The following is a 23,790-nucleotide window of genomic DNA, read 5'->3' on the forward strand; positions in this document are numbered from 1 at the left end:
AGGGGCAGAGAGAGAGGGAGACACAGAATTTGAAGCTGCAAGCTGCAGGCTCCGAGCTGTCAGCACAGAGCCCGATGCGGGGCTCAAACCCACAAACTGAGAGATCATGACCTGAGCCGACGTTGGAAGCTTAACTGACTGAGCCACCCAGGCACCCCTATTTGTGTTTTTATTTTTATTTATTTATTTATTTTTTCAACGTTTATTTATTTTTGGGACAGAGAGAGACAGAGCATGAACGGGGGAGGGGCAAAGAGAGAGGGAGACACAGAATCGGAAACAGGCTCCAGGCTCTGAGCCATCAGCCCACAGCCTGACGCCGGGATCGAACCCACGGACCCCGAGATCATGACCTGGCTGAAGTCGGACGCTTAACCGACTGCGCCACCCAGGTGCCCCTATTTGTGTTTTTAAACACATTATAGAGATTAAATGACTTAAAGGATATACAGAGAGAAAATAATGAGAAATAAATTAATTCAGATGTACATATTCAGAAAAATATACTGAAGTTAATAATATATGGCTTAAAAGTCAATACAGCGTCCTTTTCGTTCCCAATCTCCATATCGGGTAGGTTCTGGGCCTCTGGGTCCACCTTTTTCTTTGGTAACGGGATTAATATCATCTGGAAATTCTAAAGAAAGACAGAAGATACAAAAAAAAAAAAAAAAAAAAAACAGTCAATAGAGACAAAAGCATGAAGACCAATTCTGAAGACAGAGTGGTCGAGATGCAGAGTTAATAGGCTAGATACTACTGACTAGGTTATTACAATGCAGTCTTTTAAATGAACTGTAAATGTGGTTCTTTTCCCCAAGTTTGAGAAATCACTTCTGGACACAATTGTCATATCCAACAAACTTTATTACCTACATTAATTACTTAGAATTCTTGGAGTGTTCTCAGGCCCCAATATGGGGAGTGGCTGCATTTGTATGGATGGATTAAAAGAGAGGGAAAGGAATGCAGGGAATACAGAGTACAAATCCATAGGGTTTGGAAGGTTGTGAAACAAGGTTACTTTGGCTCACTGCCTCAGTTTTCTTTATCAGTAAAATGGGTATAACAACCATATCTGATTTGCTATGTTGAAAATTAAACAAAGAGATGCATGTAAAGGATCCAGCTCACTGCCGGGTACCGAAGAATGCCCAATTAATTTTAGTTATGAGTATTATTGTTCTTCATCATAGGATTTTGGCTTCATGAAATGGTTAGCTGACACTGCCATTCATGGACATAACAACTATTACTCTGAATACTGTGTGTTCATAAAGGACTATTCATCTTGAGTCTGGCCCAATTCTGAGTACTTTATTCACAGTAACTCATTTAATCCTCATAATAATCATATGGGACAGGAACAGTTATTGTCTCCATTTTATAGATGAGGAACATGAGACACAAAGAGGTTCAGAAAGGTGCTCCTGATCACACAGCTAGCTACCAAGTGATAAACAGAGTTTGAATTCAGACAGTCTGGTTGCAGTCTTGTTTTTAACCCATAAACTACTGCTCTGTATATGGGGCGGACAGAAGAGGAGTCAGCTATTAGAAAGAACCCCAATTCTTACTCTGTGTCTCTTTAGAAAACTAGATGAACATCACCAAAATCCCATAGTCCCTGTCTAGGAAAAAAGACAATTAACCCTGAAAATTTTCAAATATGTATCTGTTTTTAAAATTCTTTCTCTACTGTGAATCAAGTATTCCCTACCCTGTCATTCTATTTCCTAAGAACTCCTTGCTGGGACTTCCTCTGAAAGCATCTAATGGAAGCTCTTCCATCTCCCATATTTCTGGGGCTCACCGAGTATCTTCATCAGCTTGGGTTGCCAAAACAAACTACCGTAGACTTAAACAACAGAAACTAACTTTCTCACAGCTCTCGAGGCTAGGAGTCTGCAAGCAGGGTGCCAGCATGGCTGGGTTCTGGTGAAGACTCTTCCTGGCTTGTAGACAGCCCCTTCTCAGTGTCCTCACATGGCAGGGAGAGAATGATGGCGAGCTCTCTAGTGTCTCTTCTTATAAGGACACGAATTCCGACATAGGGAATTCTCATGACCTCATTTAAAACCATCTCTAGGGGCGCCTGGGTGGCTCAGTCGGTTGAGAGCCCGACTTCGGCTCAGGTCATGATCTCACAGCTCATGGGTTCGAGTCCTGCATCGGGCTCTGTGCTGACAGCTCAGAGCCTGAAGCCTGCTTCAGAGTCTGTCTCTCCCTCTCTCTCTGCCCCTACCCCGCTCATGCTCTGTCTCTCAAAAATAATAAACATCAAAAAAAATTAAAAAAAAACCTAATTATCTCTTAAAGGCCCTATCTCCAAATACCACCCCCATTCGGGGGGTTAGGGATTCAACATATGGATTTTAGGGAGACACAACTCAGTCCATAGCACTAGGCAAGAAAGAAAGGGTCAAGATGTCCCTGCACCTCACTGCTACTTCCAGTCTGTCATTCTACCACCAAATCTTTACAGCCTTTCCTCTTTTGAATTCTGCACCATTTACTTGTCCAGTGCTTTTCTGTAGTCCAGTAATAAAGTCAAAGACTCTTCTAACTTCTTGGATAGGATCAATATTTGATTCATAGTTTGATCTCTCCCCATTGTTCTTCATATCAACATGCACATTAGTATCCTCACATACTGGGGACATGGAGGTCCTTAATCCTCTTTCCTAGTGATCTTCACATCCACTTGTGCTATCCATTTCGATTTCATTATCTCCTGAATGTGTTCCTTCTCCAAGTCTCACACTCTTGAGCTTTCTTCTTTCTGACTGCAGCCTCCTATGGAGGCTTTTCCCTCATGTTTGTTTAACCCAATTTTCACCCTCATTATAATCTATAGCTTTCTGAAATTCTTTACTCTCATTAGTTCCATCCTGAGTCATGCTTGGAGTCATATTCTAGACTAATGCAACCATTTTCTAACTCATCTCTGTTTTCTGACTCTCATGACTCCAGCCTAACCTGCATAGAAGGATAAATTAATCTTTCTAAAACAGAATCCCTCCTCCACATTACATTAAGTGAAAGAGGCCAGACACAAATGATTATGTACTGTATGATTTCATTTATATAAAATCCTAGGAAGGGCAAAATTACAGTGACAGAGAACAGATTCATGGTTGCCAGGGGGATGGGAGAATGAAACTAATTATAAAGAGGCACCAGGGGCTCTTTGTGGGATTGAATTGTTTTATACTTTGTGTTGGTTATATGGTTATAAACATTGTTAAAATTCATAAAACTGTTTCTTAAAATGGGTGAATTTTATTATATGCAGATTATACTACAGTAAAGCTGATTAAAATAATCTCCATTCAAAAAACTTGAGAGCTTTCTTCACTGTCTACTGCATAAAGCCCATACGCTATAAACTGGTACTTCAGGCACTCCCAAACTTGAGCCAAATCTACCTTTCTAGCTTTATATTCTATTAATCCACTATATACACCCTATGCTGCAGCAAAACAGGTACATTGGATGTATCTTGCATGCATCTCCCTGGCCTCTCTTTCTCTGACCACATCTTTCTTTTTTTTTATTTTATTTTATAGAGAGCACATGAACAGGGAAGAGGGCAGAGAGAGAGAGAGAGAGAGAGAGAGAGAGAGAGAGAGAATCTTAAGCAGGCTCCATGCTCAGTGCCTCAGTGCAGAACCCTACACAGGGCTTGATCCCATGTTCTGGGATCATGACCTGGGCCGAAATCAAGGAGTCAGATGCTCAACCGAATGAGCCACCTAGGTGCCCATCTTTCTCTTTTTTGAAATGTCTCCCTACCATTCCTTAACTACTTATGATTTTATTGTGTCTTTTAAACCAAGCTCAATGTTAATCTCTTTTCTCTCCTTTTTTTCTGAACTTTTTGCATTATTTCTTATGCCAGTTACCACATGATGTCCTGTTAGTTATTTTCGTATCTCATTTTCCTTATTCATCTTTGCATCAAACAGGGTGTTCAGATGCAAACAATCTTCCTTTATTATCTTAACAAATTTTTTTTAATGTTTATTAGAGAGACAGAGCGTGAGTGGGGGAGGGGTAGAGAGAGAGGGAGACTTGGATCTGAAGCAGGTTCCAGGCTTTGAGCTGTCAGCACAGAGCCTGACACGAGGCTCAAACTCACGAACCATGAGATCATGACCTGAGTTGAAGTTGGACACTTAACTGACTGAGCCACCCAAGCGCGCCCCTTTATTATCTTAATGAAGTCTACTCTTTGCAAAGGGACCACCTATATATTTTTCTTAGAATGACATGCGTAGCATAGGCAGGGAGACAAGCCCAGAAAGAAGGAAACAAGGAAGAAGACAAACTTGTTAGGAGACCAACAAAACCACAGATGCTTGAATTTGGGCTTCATTGGCAGGATGAATGAGTTTGACATGTTAAGAAGGTATTGGATCCAGGACACAGGAGAAGCAGGAGTGAAGGATATCCCCAGATTTCTGACTCTCTACTTTTGGGCAGAGGTAGAAGAGCTTAAAAAAGAAGTGAGGAAAAATTGGTTGAAGAAATAGGAGGAGAAACTGGGCAAAGCATAACCAAAACCACGACAGGCAGATTTCTAGCAGCAGTGGTTAACAATGTTGAAACTTGTAGACAGTTCATATAAAATGAGGACTGAAAGGCATTTGCTGGGTTTGGTGATATTTACCAGACCAGCTTCTAAGAGATGGTAGGTTCAACATAAATTGCAGCGACTCAAAAATTAAGATGAATAGCTGGCACTGTGTCAAACAGATGATTACCTTTTGAAATGTGCTTTTTTCTTTACTATGTGAAATATATATAACATTTATCATATTAATCCCATTATGATATAGTTTATCATTTTAACCACTTATAAGTGTACAATTCAGTGGCACTGACTATATATATTCTCATTGGTAACTATCACACTATCTACACCCACAAGTTTTTCATCATCCTCAATATAAACTCTATACCCATTAAGCAAAAACTTTCCCTTTCTCCCTTCCTCTAGACTTTGATAACCTCTATTCTACCTTGTCTCTATGAATCTGCCTACTCAAGGTACATAATTTAAGTGGAATCATGTATTTGTCCCTCTGTGTCTAACTTATTTCACTAAGCATAATGTTTTCAAGGTCCATCCATATTGTAGCACATTATTAAAATGCCATTCCTGGGGCACCTGGGTGGCTCAGTCGGTTAAGCGTCTGACTTCAGCTCAGGTCATGATCTCACAGTCTGTGAGTTCGAGCCCCGTGTCGGGCTCTGTGCTGACAGCTCACAGCCTGGAGCCTGCTTCAGATTCTGTGTCTCCCTCTCTCTCTGACCCTCCCCCATTCATGCTCTGTCTCTCTCTGTCTCAAAAATAAATAAACATTAAAAAAAATAAAAAATAAATAAAATAACATGCCATTCCTTTTAATGACTGAATAGTATTCCACTATATGTACTTACCACATTTTGTTTACCCATTTACCTATCGATGAACATCTGAGTCGTTTCTTTTGGCTATTGTGAATAAAGTTGCTATGAACAGTTGCTATGTTGCTCCACGTTGTTGCCATCACTTGTTTTCCAGTTTTCCTTAAATTGTAGCCATCATACACACCCACTGCAGTTGAAGTGGTATCTCACTGTAGTTTTGATTTGTAATTAGTGGTGGTGAGCCCTATTTCAAGTGCTTGTTAGTTATTTGTATATCTTCTTTAGAGAAATGTATGTTCAAGTCATTTGCCCATTTTTGAATTAGGTTGTTTTTGTGGAGTTGTAGGAGCTTTTCACATACTCTGGATATTAACTCTTTGTCAGCTATATTATTTACAAATATTTCTGCCATTCTGTAGGTTATCTTTTTACTTTCTTGATAATGTCCTTTGATGTACAAAATTTATTAATTTTGCTAATGTGCAATTTTATCTATTTTTTGTGTTTGTCGTCTATGTTCTTCGTGTCATAGCAATTAAACAGTTGTCAAATTCAATATCATGAAGATTTTCCCCAAAGTTTTCATCTAAGAATTTTATAGGCTTACCTCTTAATTTTAGGTTTTCGACATTTTTAGAGTTAATTTTTATATATGGTATAAGGTAAGGGTACAATTTTTTTCTTTTGCATGTGATTATCCAGTTTTCCCAGAACCACTTATAGAAAAAACTGTCCTTTCTGCCACCGAATGAACATGGCAACCTTCTCAAAAACCAACTGAGCAATAGGTGGGGGTTTACTTCTGGGATTGCTGCTTTTGTGTATGATGCTTTAATGAAAATATTCCTCTCAAATTTTTGTGCTTGGCTAAAACCAGGAAAGAATTTTACCTTTAGATTATACCAACTCTTTAACGGTCTCCATCATTTTGGCAGATTGATCTGGTTATTAGACTGGGCTTAGAAAAGATGCTATAAATTGAAATATTTAACTGAAAGAACAAAAACAGAAGTTTTCATATTCTGAAGAGTTCCAGATACAGGTCCCTATATCCTCTGTTTATTATCTTCTTACCTAGGATGCTTCACTGCATAGATGGGTTAACTCTCAGGAGACTGGATAAATTAGACAAGCAGGGCAGCCTTGCCAAAGTTTCAAACTGGTATGTTTGCATGTATGCTGTCTACAACGTTATTTTTTGAATAGCAAATGCATGCACATGTTCCACAATTCAAAGATACAAAAGAGTACAGAATAAAAATAAAGTACCATTTTAAAAATCAGAGCTTGGTGTGCCTGGGTGGATGAATTGGTTAAGCAGCCCACTCTTGTTCAGCTCAGGTCGTGATCTCACGATTTGTGAGATCAAAGCCCCACACTGGGTTCTGTGCTGATAGCATGGAGCCTGCTTGGGATTCTATCTCTCCCTTTCTCTCTGTTCCTTCCCGGCTTGCTCGCCCTTCTCTTTCTCAAAACAAACAAACAAACAAACAAACTTAAAAAAAAACACAGCTTTAGAACATGAGTGGAATTTTGTGTACACTAAATACAAAACAATGTTTAGTCTATCATCCCACCATCCTCAAAAACTCCTTTCCTCTCCAAACTTCCTCTTCTCTTTCTCCAACTATATGGCTACAGTGAGAACCACCACCTTCACCTGTGACCCACCCCAGTGCCACCCACATTGATTTAGCTATAGGCACCCAATCCAAGCTTGGCCAATGAGCTCTTTTCTTAGGAAATTTTGAATTAGAGGGGCATGTGGCTGTCTCAGTTGGTACAGCAGGCAACTTTTGGTCTCAGAGTAATGAATTCAAGCCCCATGCTGGGTGTGCAGCCTACTAAAAATAAAATAAAATACTTTTGGAATTATAACTAAACAACTAGTTATTTTCAGCTAGTTGCTCTATTGACCTGAGTAGATGCTGGGAACAGTTCCTTCTGCCCAGTGGACTTAAAAGGGAGTCTAGGGGCGCCTGGGTGGCTCAGTCGGTTAAGTGTCCGACTTCGGCTCAGGTCATGATCTCGCGGTTCGTGAGTTCAAGCCCCGCGTCAGGCTCTGTGCTGACGGCTCAGAGCCTGGAGCCTGTTTCAGATTCTGTGTCTCCCTCTCTCTCTGACCCTCCCCCATTCATGCTCTGTCTCTCTCTGTCTCAAAAATAAATAAATGTTAAAAAAAAAAATTTTTTTTTTAAAAAAAGGGAGTCTAATGACAGAAAACAACAAAAAGAAGAGACCGGGGACAAGAGAAAGAGGGAGAATATCCTGGTTTCCATATACTGTTTACTCCTAAGGTCTGTTTTTTCCAAGGTCCAGCAGCATCACTGCCCTGAGTACCCCACCTATGTACCTCGTAGCCCAATAACAACCTACACTACCTCTTGTTTAAGTCTGCTCAAGTGGTTTTCTGTTACTCAGATCAAAGCAGGTCTCAGTTCATATACTTTGTCACATGAATAATGGCTTATAACGAATAAAACAATCAAACACAATCAATCAATGTCAGGGGCTTAGAAATTATTTTTTTTAATCTACACATATTGATGGTCAATATGGGAATTTAGTCATTGTGAAATATGCTTCATTATTGTTAATAAAGAATTATAAACAATAACATATTTCTTTCATTCTTTCTCTTCAATAACTAAAATATTTTGATACTTCAAAAATTAAGGAGCTTTACTATAAAGGCATACTTCATTTTATTGTGCTTCACACATACTACATTTGAAAAAAAGTTTATTAATTTTGAGAGAGAGAGAGAAAGAGAGAGAGGGAGGGAGGGGCAGAGAGAATCCCAAGCAGGCTCCACACTGTCAGCAGCACAAGCCTGACACAGGACTCAAACCCATGAACTACAAGATCATGACCTGAGCTGAAATCAAGAGTTGGGCACTTAACCAAGTGAAATACCCAGGAGCCTGACATACTGCATGTTTTACAAATTGTGGCATCCCTACAGTGAACAAGTCTATTGGTGCCGTTTTTCCACACAGCATTTCCTCGCTTTGTGTTTCTGTGTCATATTTTAGTAATTCTCACAATATTTCAAATTTTGTCATTATTGTTATATTTGCTATTGTGATCTGTGATGAGTGATCTTTGATATTACTATTGTAATTGTTTTGGGGCATCAGGGCTCATATCCATATAAAACAGTTAACTGATAGACATTGTGAATGCTCTGAATGCTCCATGAACAGCTGTTCCCTTGTCTTTCCCCCTCTTTGGGCCTCCCTATTCCTGGGAGTAAAATAAGACTAAAATTGGGCCAATTAATAACCCTACAATGGCTTCTAAGTGTTCAAATGAAAGGAAGAGTCACATGTCTCTCACTTTAAATCAAAAGCTAGACATGAGTAGGCTTAACAGGGAAGGTACACATTGAAAGCTGAGACAGGCCAAAAGCTAGGCCTCTTGTGATAACCAGTTACCCAAAATGTGCACTCAAAGGAAAAGTTCATGAAGGAAATTAAAAGTGCTACATCAGTGAATACACAAATGATAAGAAAACAAAACAGCTTTATTGCTCATTGAGAACATTATAGTAGTCTGGATAGAAGATCAAACCAGTCACAACATTCCCTTAAGATAAAGCCTTCCAGAGCAAGGGCCTACTCTCTTCAGTTCTTTAAAGACAGACAGGTAAAGAAGCTGCAGAACAGTTTAAAGCTAGCATAGCTTGGTTCATGAGGTATGGAGCCATCTCCATACCATCTAAGTGCAAGGTAAAGCGGCAAGCGCTGATATAGAAGCTGCAGCAAGCAATCCAGAAGATCTAGCTAAGATAATTAATGAAGGTGGCTACATTAAACAATAGATTTTCAATGTGGACAAAACAGCCTTCTATGGAAAAAGGACTTTCATAGCTGGGGAAAAGAAGCCAATGCCTGCCTTCAAAGCTTCATAGAATAGGCTGACTCTCTTGTTAGGGGGGCTAATGTAGCTGGTGACTTTAAGCTGAAGACAGTGTTCATTTACCATTCCACAAATCCTACGGCACTTAAAAACTATGCTAAATCTATTCTTCCTATGCTCTATAAATGGAACAACACAGCCTGGATGACAGCACATCTGTTCACAACATGGTTTACTGAATATTTTAGCCTGCTGATGAGACCTACTGCTCAGAAAAAAAAGATTCCTTTCAAAATATGACTGCTCACTGACAATGCACCTGGTGCCCAAGAGCTCTGATGAAGATGTACAATGAGATTAATATTGTTTTCATGCCTAACACAACATCTATTCTTCAGCCCAAAGATCAAGGAGTCATTTGACTTTCAAGTCATATTATTTAAGAAATACATTTCATAAGGCTGCAGCTGCCATAGATGGTGATTGCTCTGATGGATCTGGGCAAACTACATTGAAAACCTTCTGGAAAGGATTCACCATTCTAGATGCCATTAAGAACATATGTGATTCATGGGAAAAGGTCAACATATCAACATTACAAGGAGTTGAAAAGAATTTCATTCCAACTCTCATAAATGATTCTAAAGGGTTCAAGACTTCATTGGGGAAAATGCAGATGTGATAGAAATAGCAAGAAATCTAGAACTAAAAGTGGAGCCTGAGATGTGACTGAATTGCTGCAATCTTGTGATAAAACTTTAATGGACAATGGGGCGTCTGGGTAGCTCATTAACTGTTGATCTCTAAATCAATCAACTCTTGATTTTGGCTCAGGTCATGAACTCCTGGTTTGTGGGATTGAGCACCACGTTGACAGCTCAGGAGCCTGCTTGGAATTCTCTCTCTTCCTTTCTCTCTGCCCCCACCCCTGGCTCATGCATGTATTCTCTTTCTGTCAAAATAAATAAACACTAAAAAAAAGAAAAAAAAGAGAGAGAGACTTAAAAAAAAACTTTAATGGGTAAGGAGTTGCTTCTTGTGGATGAGCAAAGAAAGTGGTTTCTTGAGATGAATCTACTCCTACTGAAGATGCTGTGAAGATTGTTGAAATGCTGAGAGGGCCAACATGGCGGAGAAGTAGGGGGATCCATATGTCCCGCGTCTCTCAAACAAAGAAGTGTAGAAGCCAAAGGACTTTGAACACCAGAGCCTGGGAGGAAAAGAGACTGAATCTACTAGGAAGAAAATGGGAAAGCTGGAAAAAAGATCGGTGGGTAACTGCGAACTGGGGGAAATAAAAAAGGCCATGTGGGCACAGAGGGGAGGGACCCCCTTCTGTGGAGAGACAAAGGGAAGAGAAAGAGCCTCTAGGGAAGTGCAGGACCTAGCTGGACAGGAGAAAGACCTTGGACTGAGACTGAGAGGGATTTTTTTTTTTTAATTTTTTTTTAACGTTTATTTATTTTTGAGACAGAGAGAGACGGAGCATGAACGGGGGAGGGTCAGAGAGAGGGAGACACAGAATCTGAAGCAGGCTCCGGGCTCTGAGCTGTCAGCACAGGGGCCCGATGCGGGGCTCGAACTCACAGACCGCGAGATCGTGACCTGAGCTGAAGTCGGCGCTCAACCGACTGAGCCACCCAGGCGCCCCGAGACGGATCTTATCTCTAACTGTGGGGCTTTTTTCAGACTGGGGCCAGCTGCCTGTTCGAGCACCTGGGGAGGAAGGAAGCCAGGCCTGGGTGTGGTGGTAGTTCAGAGGCTCAGTCTGCAGCTGGAGAAAGTGGTTCCCTCCCTGGAGACAGAACCTGCCTGCATCTGCCACCCTGGGGCGCAGTGGCTGGGCCGAGGGCTCAGTCTGCAGGAGGATAAGGCAGCTCCAGTTTCCCTGGAGTGCCGTGGGAAAAGACAAAGCTTGCCTGCATCTGCCACCCCAGGGGCTTGCGGCGAGGGCAGCAGCTCTCAGTCGCAATAAGTCTGCAACAGAAGTCAGTCTTCCCTGAAGTGCGGTGGCACAGACAAAGCCATTTGGGAACACATATTGCGGCACTGAGAGGCGCTTTCCCAGCGCCAGAGCGCACAGAGCGGGACTTTGAATTCTAGCCAAGCACAGGGTCAAGGCAGTTGGTGGAGCGAGAAGGACTGCCCCATCTGCGCCCGCAGTACAGTGAGGACGACTCAAACAACAGTCCACCAGGTCCGGCTCCGTGGAGAAGAGACTGGAAGATCGCCATTCCCCCCTCCCCCACCACCACCAAGGAAGCGCCTCAGGGATCACTCTGGGGGTCCATAGAGGAGGTGGGTCCAGATAATGCCAAACCACGCTCCTCTGCACTGGGTAACTGCATATCCACCAGAGTGGCACAGACCCTGCAGACAGCTACTTGAGACAAGCAATGCAGCATTGCCTGGATTAACTCTAGGTCAATTCTGGATATATAGATATATTCTCACCCCCAACCAATTTCTCCTCCTTATCTCTTCCCTCCCCTAGGCTGGTTACTCTGGTTATTGGTCTGTCTAAACAGGCATATTTAATCCATTGTCTTGATACATGTTCTACACCTCCTTCTTTACACTCCTTTCTCTTTCTCTAGAATAATCTAGCCATATACCATCTACCCTGTCTGGGTAATTTTATCTTCGTTTCGTTTTTCCTGCCTCCTTCTTTATTTTCCTTTCTCTCCCTCTGGATTAAGCCTTTTAGTCTCTCTGCCTAGTCAACTTTTATTTCCACACACACATCCCCACAGCCGCCCCCCCCCACCCCTGTCATTTCTCTCTTTGTATGTGCTCTTCCATCAGCATTGCCTCCACCTTCTTCTTTACTTGTAGTCCGTGTTTTGGGGTTTTTTTAGTGTTTAGGTTTTTGTTTTTGTTTATTTGTTTGTGTTATTTGTTTGTGTGTTTGCATGTTTTTGTCTCCTGTTTGTCTATCAGTTTTTCCTTTACAGGGCTACTCCAAGGAACAAATCAAAGCACATCTGGTGGAGGGCACAAAATATTACTATGAGTAGGGTAATAAAATAACCAAAGTCACAACAACAGAGAGCAAGTAACAATCCCCCAAAAAACACCTCCAGAAGGGCCAGGCCCTGGACAGTGTATGACCCTCTTTTAATATAGCAGTGCTTGCAGGTGCAGAGCACACAAGCTTTTAAAAAGCATAAGGTAGAGAAAGCTAGCCAAAGTGACAAAACGGAGGAATTCTTCTCAAAAGAAACGCCAGGAAGTCACGACAGCTAATGAATTGATCAAAACCAACATAAGCAATATAACGGAACAAGAATTTAGAATAATAGTCCTAAAAGTAATCGCTGGGCTTGAAAAAAGCAGAGGACAGCAGAGAATCTATTGCTATAGAGATCAAGGGACTGAAAAATAGTCATGATGAATTAAAAAATGCTATAAATGAGGTGCAAAATAAAATAGAGGCAGCCACAGCATGGATTGAAGAGGCAGAGGAGAGAATAGGTGAATTGGAAGATAAAATTATGGAAAAAGAGGAAGCTGAGAAAAAGAGATAAAAAAATCCAGGAATAAGAGGGGAGAATTAGAGACCTAAGTAATGCAATCAAACGGAACAATATCCCTATCACAGGAATTCCAGAAGAGACAGAGAAAGGGGCTGAAGGTGTACTTGAACAAATCATAGCTGAGAACTTCCCTGATCTGGGGAAGGAAAAAGGCATTGAAATCCAAGAGGCACAGAGAACTCCCTTCAGACGTAACTTGAATTGATCTTCTGCATGACATATCATAGTGAAACTGGCAAATACAAGGATAAAGAGAAAATTCTGAAAGCAGCTTGGGATAAACAGGTTCTAACTTACAAAGGGAGACCAATAAGACTAGTGGCAGACCTATCTACTGAAAGTTGGCAGGCCAGAAAGGAACAGCAGGAAATCTTCAATGTGATGAACAGAAAAAATATGCAGCCAAGAATCCTTTATTCAGCAAGTCTGTCATTCAGAATAGGAGAGATAAAGGTTTTTCAAACAAACAAAAACTGAAGGAATTCATCACCACTAAACCAGCCCTACAAGAAATCCTCAGGAGGATTCTGTGGGTGAAATGTTGCAAGGATCACAAAGTACCAGAGACACCACTACAAGCATGCAACCTACAGATATCACAAATGCCTCTAAACCCATATCTTTCAATAATAACACTGAATGTAAATGGACTAAATGCCCCAACCAAAAGACATAGGGTATCAGAATGGATAAAAAAACAAGACACATTTATTTGCTGTCTATAAGAGACAGAGATAATACCTAACCTTCTCAAGCTGTTCCAAAAAGTAGAAAGGGAAGTAAAACTTCCAGACTCATTCTATGAAGCCAGCATTACTTTGATTCCCAAACCAAAGACCCAGCAAAAAAAGAGAACTACAGGCCAATATCTCTGATGAATATGGATGCAAAAATTCTCAACAAGATACTAGCAAATCAAATTCAACAGTATATAAAAAGAATTATTCACCATGATCAAGTGGGATTCATTCATGGGCTGCAGGGCTGGTTCAATATTCGCAAATCAATCAATGTGATACATCACAATAAAAGAAAAGATAAGAACCATATGATCCTGTCAATCAATTAAGAAAAAGCATTTGACAAAATTCAGCATCCTTTCTTAATAAAAACCCTCGAGAAAGTCAGGATAGAAGGAACATACTCAAACATCATAAAAGCCATTTATGAAAAGCCCACAGCTAATATCATCCTCAATGGGGAAAAACTGAGAGCTTTCCCCCTGAGATCAGGAACATGACAGGGATGTCCACTTTCACCGCTGTTGTTTAACATAGTGTTGGAAGTTCTCGCATCGCAATCAGACAACAAAAGGAAATCAAAGGCATCAAAATTGGCACAGATGAAGTCAAGCTTTCATTTTTTGCAGATGACATGATATTATATATGAAAAACCCAACAGACTCCACCAAAAGTCTACTAGAACTGATACAGGAATTCAGCAAAGTTGCGATAGAAAATTAATGTACAGAAATCAGTTGCATTCTTATACATTAATAATGAAGCGACAGAAAGATAAATAAAGAAACTGACCCCATTCAAATTGCACCATGAATCATAAAATACCCAGGAATAAACCTAACCAAAGATGTAAAAGATCTGTGTGCCGAAAGCTATAGAAAGCTTATGAAGGAAATTGAAGAAGATTCAAGGAAAGAAATGGAGAAACATTCCGTGCTCATGGACTGGAAGAATACATACTGTTAGAATGTCAATACTACCCAAAGTAATCTACACATTCAAGGCAATCCCAATCAAAATTGCACCAGCATTCTTCTCAAAGCCAGAACAAGCAATCCTAAAATTTGTATGAAACCACACAAGACCCCCAATAGCCAAAGTAATATTGAACAAGAAAACCAAAGTGGAAGGCATCACAATCCCAGACTTTAGTCTCTACTACAAAGCTGTAATCATCAAGACAGCATTGTATTGGCAAAAAAACAGACACATAGACCAATGGAATAGAGTAGAGACTCCAGAATTGGCCCCAAAAATGTATAGCCAACTAATCTTTGACAAAGCAGGAAAAAAAATCAAATGGAAAAAAGACAGTCTCTCTAACAAATTGTGCTGGGAGAACTGGACAGCAACATGCAGAAGAATGAAACTAGACCACTTTCACAAAAATAAACTCTTTTTACACCATTCACAAAAATAAACTCAAAATGGATGAAGAACCTGAATGTGAAACAGGAAACCATCAAAACCCTAGAGGAGAAAGCAGGAAAAAACCTCTCTGACCTCAGCCGCAGCAATTTCTTACTTAACACACTTCCAAAGGCAAGGGAATTAAAAGCAAAAATGAACTATTGGGACCTCATCAAGATAAAAAGCTTCTGCACTGCAAAGGAAACAATCAACAAAACTAAAAGGCAACCAACGGAATGGGAAAAGATATTTGCAAATGACATATCAGACAAAGGGCTAGTATCCAAAATCTATAAAGAACTCACCAGACTCCACACCCGAAAAACAAATAATTCAGTGACGAAATGGGCAGAAGACATGAATAGACTCTTCTCTAAAGAAGACATCCAGATGGCCAACAGGCACATGAAAAGATGCTAAACGTCACTCCTCATCAGGAAATACAAATCAAAACCACACTGAGATACCACCTCACACCAGTCAGAGTAGCTAAAATGAACAAATCAGGAGACTATAGATGCTGGCGAGGATGTGGAGAAACGGGAACCCTCTTGCACTGTTGGTGGGAATGTAAACTGGTGCAGCCGCTCTGGAAAACAGCGTGGAGGTTCCTCAAAAAATTAGAAATATATCTACCCTGTAAGCCAGCAATAGCACTGCTAGGAATCTACCCAAAGGATACAGGAATGCTGATGCATAGGGGCACTTGTACCCCAATGTTTATAGCAGCACTTTCAACAATAGCCAAATTATGGAAGGAGCCTAAACGTCCATCAACTGATGAATGGATAAAGAAGTTGTGGTGTATATATACAATGGAATACTACATGGCAATGAGAAAGAATGAAATATGGCTTTTTGTAGCAATGTGGATGGAACTGGAGAGTGTTAGGCTAAGTGAAATAAGTCATACAGAGAAAGACAGATACCATATGTTTTCACTCTTATGTGGATCCTGAGAAACTTAACAGAAGACCATGGGGGGAGGGGAAGGGGGAAAAAAAAGTTACAGAGAGGGAAGGAGGCAAACCATAAGAGACTCTTAAAAACTGAGAATAAACTGAAGGTTGATGGGGGTGGCAGGGAGGGGAAAGTGGGTGATGGGCACTGAGAAGGGCACCTGTTGGGATGAGCACTGGATGTTATATGGAAACCAATTTGACAATAAATTTCATATTAAAAAATAAAATTAAAAAAATTGTTGAAATGGTAACAAAGGATTCAGAATATTACATAAACATAGTTGATACACCAGTAACAGAGCTTGAGAGGATTGACTTCAAATTTGGAAGAAGTTCTACTGTAGGTTATCAAACAGCATCTCTGCTACAGAGAAATCTTTCATGAAAGGAATAAATCAATGCAGCAAACTCCATTGTTGTCCTATTGTAAGAAATTGCCACAGCCCCCACCTTCAGCAACCACCACCCTGATTAGTCAGCAGCCATAAACATCAAGGCAAGTCCCTCCACCAGAAAAAGCATTACAACTTACTAAAAACTCAGATGATGGTTAGGATTTTTTAGCAGTGAAGTATTTTTTAATATTTATTTATTTTGGGGGGGAGGGATAAAGAGAGAGGGGACAGAGGATTTCAAGCAGGCTCGGTGCTGACAGCAAAGAGCCCAATGCAGTGCTTGAACTCACGAACCATGAGATCACAACCTGAGCCAAAGTCAGACGCTCAACGATGGAGCCACCTAGGTGTCCCAGCAATAAAGTATTTTTAAATTAAGGTATACATATTTTTTTTTGACACAATGCTAATGCACACTTTATAGACTGCCATAGAGTGTAAACATAACTTTCATATGCACTGGAAAATCAAAACAATAATGTGACTTGCTTTACTGCCATTTGCTCTATTGCAGTATTCTGGAACCAAACCTGTAATATCTGTGAGACGTGCCTATACTCACTTGTCAGTGGTTCTTTCTCTAAATTAGGATCTTCTGGTGCATCAAAACGACCTTCTGGTAACTTTGGCTTCTTATGAGACTGTTTGATGGGTTTGGATTTTTCTCCTTGAGAACTCATTTTCCTCACGGAACAACACACAAGTGGTGATCCTAGAGAGTGGAGACAGTGAAAAAATAGGAGCTGCTTATTTATTCTACTTTAAAAAATTAACTATTTGTTTTTAGTTAATACACTCACTTTGATCAAAGTTCAAAAAGTACAAAAGGACATATAGCTAAAAATCTTCCCTCTATCTTCCAGACAGGCATTTCCCTTCCTTGGAGGCAACTAATATTATCAGTTTAAAAAGAAGAGCTCTGAAATAAATTAACCATTATCAAAATCATAAAAACTTCTAATATAAAATACTGATTCCTGTCTGAAGCAATGCCCAAAATACCAGAAATGAGATCATTAACAGTAACTAAATAGTACAAAGTTTAATGACAGGATTTACTATTTAAATCGCAAGGGACTTGTGATTTAAATATATCTTAATCCAGCCTAAATGTCCATCAACTGATGAATGATAAAGAAATTGTGGTTTATATACACAATGGAGTACTACGTGGCAATGAGAAAGAATGAAATATGGCCCTTTGTAGCAACGTGGATGGAACTGGAGAGTGTGATGCTAAGTGAAATAAGCCATACAGAGAAAGACAGATACCATATGGTTTCACTCTTATGTGGATCCTGAGAAACTTAACAGGAACCCATGGGGGAGGGGAAGGAAAAAAAAAAGAGGTTAGAGAGGGAGAGAGCCAAAGCATAAGAGACTCTTAAAAACTGAGAACAAACTGAGGGTTGATGGGGGGTGAGAGGGAGGTGAGGGTGGGTGATGGGTATTGAGGAGGGCACCTTTTGGGATGAGCACTGGGTGTTGTATGGAAACCAATTAGACAATAAATTTCATATATTGAAGAAAAATAAATAAATAAATAAATAAATATATCTTAATCCTAATTAAAATATATTTGAATCCTAATCATGGTCTTCTTTTCCTGCCAATTAACATTTAAAAATGTATTAGGCATTTACAATATAAAAGTGAGATCACTTTCACTATAGGTTATAAAGAGAAAAGCTGAACAACTTTCAGTACTATGAAAGTTATGCAACCCTTGTCAAGATAATGTTCAAAAGGCTAAACCACCCTGAAAAAATGACCTCAGGGTTGGGTTTTCAACTTTCTAAAGGAATGGCTCCAAGGCAAACCAAGGTAGGGACCAGTTCCAGTTCCACCACTGTGGTTAAGTGGAATAATGGCTTCTGAAGATCAGAACCTAATACCCAGAATCTATGAATAAGTTAGGGTCCATGGTAAAGGAGAATTTAGGTAGCAGTTCAAATTAAGGCTACTCATCAGATGACCTTGGACCAGGGCGATTATCCTGTACTATCTGTGTGGGTCTGCTGTAACCACAAGAATCCTTAAAAGGGGAAGAGACAACTGGAAGAGAGAACTAGAGAGAGAGCAGTATGAAATAGCCTTGATGGATATTGCTGGCTTCGAAGATGGAGGAAAGGGGCAATGAGTCCAGGAACTGTAGCAGCCTCTAGCAGGTGGAAAAGGAAGGAAATAGATTCTCCTCCTAGAGCCTCCAGAAGGAACATAGCCCTAACACTTTGATTTCAGTCCAGAGACTTCTCACCTCTAGAACTGGAAAATGTTTTAAACCACTAAGTTTGTGACAATCTGTTGCAGCTGCAGTAGGAAACTAATACAAGCACTTACTAGTTGTTGGACCTTTGTCAAGCGACTTACAAAGTTGTTTTTTTTTTTAATGTTTATTTATTTTTGAGAGAGAGAGAGAGAGAGAGAGAGAGGAAGAATGTACACGGGGGAGGATCAGAGAGAGAGGGAGACAGAGGATCTGAAGCAGGCTCTGCGCTAACAGCAGAGAGCCTGATACGGAGCTCGAACTCACAAACCCTCAGCAAACCCTGAGTATGTGACCTGAGCCAAAGTCTGACACTTAATTGAGTGAACCACCAAGGCACCCCAAGTGACTTACCCTTTCTAAATCTGTTTCCTCCTGTCTAAATTGAAGGTAAGAGTACCTAGCTCATGAGTTGCTAAATAGATTAAATAAGACAATTCATGCATAGCACTGAGTACTGTGACAAATTTTATCTATTATCATCATAGTATTATCTGGAAGCTCCTGGTAGCATTACATATAATTAGAATTTTCTTTCATTATATGTATTTTATTCATATTCTAGTTATCACTACATCACCCTACCCTCTGCTTTAAAAAGTTATATAAACATGGGCGCCTGGGTGGCTCAGTTAGTTAAGCGTCTGACTTCGGCTCAGGTCATGATCTCGCGGTTCGTGAATTTGACCCCCGTGCCGGGCTCTGTGGTGACAGCTCAGAGCCTGGAGCTGCTTCAGATTCTGTGTCTCCCTCTCTCTCTGCCCCTTCCCCACTCATGCTCTGCCCTCTCTCTCAAAAATAAATAAAACATTAACAAAAATTTTTAAAAACTATATAAACAAAATTATAAAAAAAATAAAAAATTATAGGGGTGCCTAGGTGGCTCAGTCGATTCAGTGGTTCAGGTCATGATCTCACAGTTCGTGAGTTCGAGACCCACGTCAGTCTCTGTGCTGACAGACTGGAGACTGCTTTGGTTTCTGTGTCTCGCTCTCTTTGCCCCTCCCCTGCTCACATTCTGTGTGTCTCTCTCTCTCTCAAAAATAAACAAACATTAAAAAAAGTTAAAAGAAATTATATATAGGGGAGCCTGGCTGGTTCAGTCAGTAGAACATGCAACCTTGGAGTCATGAGTTTGAGCCCCATGTTGGGCACAGAAATTACTTTGAAAAATTTTATGTATTTATATATATATATATAAATGTATATATATATAATGTATATATATATAATGTATATATATATGTATAATGTGTATATATATATGCACACATATGCACATATTTATATATATGTGTGTGTGTGTGTCTTTTTATACATATACACTGTTCACAGCCAACTTGGAATTTATATAAGATTTGTTTGTAAGATTAGATAAAGTTAAAATTACATACAAACTGTATTAGCAATTTCAAAATAGTACATCAGGCTCTTCATTTATCTACTGTATGAGTGAGTAGAGAAATTATAGTTTGACCAACTGGAATACAAACTAGCATTCTCCCACAAATCCAAGAGCCCACAAAACACAAATATTAAAAAAAATATAACTGAATGTTTTAATAAAGCTATGACAATGATCTACAGGATTAATATAGTTTTCTCCCATCTACATGCTCACTTATATAAATGCTTCATATTTATGATATTAATTGGCTGAGAAAAACTCTGCCCCTCCCCCACTCATGCTCTGCCTCTCCCTCTCAAAAGTAAATAAGAAAACATTAACAAAAATTTTTAAAAATTATATAAACAAAATTATAAAAAAGTTAAAAAATTACAGGGGTGCTTGGGTGGCTCAGTCCACAGCCAACCTGGAATTTATATAAAAATTTCTATATACATTAAAATGAAAACATGTATTTATTTAAAATTTTTATATATTGACTTAGAGTACAGATCATTTTGCCTTCAAACTCCCACTTCAGTATCTAAGCACATATTGCATTTTTTCTTATGTTCTCATAATAATACTTAAACATATACTGAAAGGCTAAAGAGAAAAACTGGTAATAACATCTTATAAGGCAGCATTTATTTTCTTTAATTTTTTTTTTAATGTTTACCTATTTTTTCTTTTTTTTTTTTTTTTTTTTTTTTTACGTTTATTTATTTTTGAGACAGAGAGAGACAGAGCATGAGCGGGGGAGGGGCAGAGAGAGAGGGAGACACAGAATCCGAAGCAGGCTCCAGGCTATGAGCTGTCAGCACAGAGTCTGACGCAGGGCCCAAACCCATGGACCGCAAGATCATGACCCGAGCTGAAGTCGGACGCTCAACCGACTGACCCACCCAGGTGCCCCAGCATTTATTTTTATTTAAGAAATGGAAAATATAGAAATCTGAGTTTGTGATTATATTAACATACTTCATATAACAATCTGATCTTGGTTCATTGTGATTAACTATTTAGAAAAATATTATATTGAAAATTTTGGTGAACACGGACAATGCTCAATTGAAAGATATTTCCACTCCAAATCATGGGCTTTTTGTTAATTAGTCACTTCTTGTCTGAAATGTAGGATTCTTTAGAATTTGACATCAAAATATCCCAATTTAGGAAGTTTGGCCATCCTCCACAATAGAAACTTCAGTCCATCATCTGATGTCCAACTATCTATCCATCTACAAATATGTTACAAATTTGTAAAGCATGAAAGGCTGTAAGTTGTGATAATTCAGTGATAATACAGATTAGATCTAAATTGTGGCTAATGACTGAATAGACTGTGCATCGGGTTACTAAGTAAGTCTATGCTACTGTACATCAAATAACTCACTTTGAAGCCTAAAAATCGGCAAGTATTTAACATATACCAATAGCCATCTGCTCCTGTGCACTCAAGCTCAACTCAATACAATAAAATTAGCACTTTTTGTTTAGATTTGGTTGTTTTTGCAAATCAAAAAATCTCTTAACTCAAAGCTTGAAATGATATTCAGTGTAAAAATTAATCTTGGTATGTTCCAAATCTGTAGAAATTCCTAAGCACTTACACAAAATCATAAAAATGGCACAAAATATAGTCTTGGCTACCAATTATAATGCAGACAAAATCTGAAGCTAAAAATTTTTCCTCTTGGGGCACCTGGGTGGTTCAGTTGGTAAAGCATCTGACTCTTGGTTTCAGCTCAGGTCATGATCTCATGGTTTGTGAGATCAAGCCCTGTGGTGGGCTCTTCGCTGCCAGCTCAGATTCTCTCTCTCTCTCTCTTTCTCTGCCCCTCCTGCTCTCTCTCTCCCAAAATAAATAAACAAAAAAATCTTTTTCCTCTTAAGTGATACAGATATACTAAATGTAAATAATACAAGTAATAAATATGTGTTAAATGCCTACTATGTGCCAGGCACTGTGCTAGAAGCTAAAAATAGGACATGCCACTAGACCTCACAATTATCTGATGGGGCAGGTGTGACTGTCTTTAATTTGCAGTAATTCTGTTCAATATGAACAAAGTCATTTTCTGAAAAAGTGGCATTAGGTCAATGTGGTGGAGACTGCTAAATGTCTCAAGTAGCCACTTTTCCCTTCTTCCATTTAGTTCTAGGATTCCCACTCCCACCTTGTTTGCTATTAAGCTGAGCATCAGACCACTCACTTAGAGATTACATTTCCCAGCCTCCCCTGCAGCCAAGCATCCATGTGTGCAAGTTGTGACCAATGGGTTGTGACCGAAAATGATACGCGTAAATTTTAGGTTGCCTTAATTTTGCAACAAGCTAACTGCCCTGGATTTCTTTTCCCATTTCCTTGGGTTGTAATATAGACATGGCATGGACCCAGCTTCAACCATGCAGATGTGGACAAAATCCAGAGCAAGGTGATACTTAAAATATTTAATAACTTGTATAGACACTGCCCATTCAGAACATATGTCCAACCATTCAGAACATAGGTTGTAAATAACTAGTAAAATTCTACTACTGTATATGGTGCCGATCATCGGCACTGCCCTACAGATGGTGGAGCAATGAGATGAAAAGAACATGGATCCCCGAATTACCTGTCAAAGCAGAGGTGTCCTGCCTGTCCCATCAGCAGAACCATTACAGCAGCTTGGCCCCTTGCTTCAGTAATACAACAAAGAAGTAAAAAAAAAAACCAACAAAAAACTTGCAAACCAAGGGCATTAGAATCACACGAGTCCCAATGATAGCGACACCACTTATTAGCAATGTGGCCCTGACAAAGTTACTGTATGTATCTCACTGAGTCTGTTTCCCTATTTACAGAATGGGAGTACTTCTACTTATCTTGCAGGCTAGTTCAGAGAAATTAAGTAATGCATATGTCTCTATGTGCGCACACTGAGTGTAATAATAACTTGAGCCTAATTCTAGGACACAAGAGTCACCGTACAAAAGGGTTTTTGGTAAGGAACAGGAAGGTAGGTGTGTTGTTGGAAAAGACAGAAGAGTTGCAAAGTGTAGACCTTTATCTGTAGAAAAAAAAAGTTGCAAGGAAAAGCTAAAAAACCAGTTTTCTCAGGGGACTCTGAGATCAGGGAGGCCTACAAGAACTATTTTTGCAGACAGGTAACAGGGTGACAGAATGTGGAGAATTCCTCTCATTTCTGGACAGTACAAGAGAAGATAGGGACATTGTGCTCTTTGGCACCCACAAACTTTATAGCTTTGGAAACGAGTCCATGCACAGCAACCTGGCAGTCATGGTGACAGTGAGACACATGTGAGTAGCTTGATGGGCAGACAACAAGAAAAAAGGGTCTATCAGATGATAAGGATTAGCAAAGAGGTGAAGGTGAGCCCCAGAGCCACTCCTATGGATTCTGCCTGTCAAACAACAGTAATCAGTAAGCATCAGTAATTACTAAGCATCAGTAATTACAGCTGACCCTTGAGCAAACAAGTTTGAACTGCACAGGTCTGCATACACATGGACTTTTTACAGCGCAGTACTGTAAATGTATTTTCTCTTCCTTATGATTTTCTTAATAACCTTTTCTCTAGCTTTAGTGTAAGAATATATAATATGTGTAATATGCAAAATACGTGTTAGTCAACTGTTTACATTATCCTAAGGCTTCCGTTCAGCAGTAGGCTTTAATAGTAGTTAAGTTTTGGGGAAGTCAAAAGTTATACGTGGATTTTTTTTTTAAGTAGGCTCCACGCCCAGCATGGAGCCCAACGTGAGGTTTGAACTCGCAACCCTGAGATCAAGACCTGAGCTGAGATCAAG

General features: G+C 39.7%; 1 protein-coding gene across 1 annotated transcript in view; it reads right to left on the reverse strand.

Moving 5' to 3' along the window:
- Positions 1-432: 432 nt before the first annotated feature.
- Positions 433-23,790, reverse strand: part of SDHAF4 (succinate dehydrogenase complex assembly factor 4) — a 31,444-nt gene continuing 8,086 nt past the window's right edge. Inside the window, exons 2-3 of the mRNA XM_047102853.1 lie at positions 16,883-17,032; positions 433-637 (exon numbers count right to left, since the gene is read on the reverse strand). Of these exons, the coding sequence (XP_046958809.1) occupies positions 528-637; positions 16,883-17,032 (260 nt within the window). The 3' untranslated portion in view covers positions 433-527. The remainder of the gene's footprint in view (positions 638-16,882; positions 17,033-23,790) is intronic.

The sequence above is a fragment of the Lynx rufus genome, unplaced genomic scaffold (assembly GCF_022079265.1).
Source record: "Lynx rufus isolate CCGP_SWC_20201006 ecotype Redwood Valley unplaced genomic scaffold, mLynRuf1.p SCAF_6, whole genome shotgun sequence".
Classification (NCBI taxonomy): Eukaryota; Metazoa; Chordata; class Mammalia; order Carnivora; family Felidae; genus Lynx; species Lynx rufus.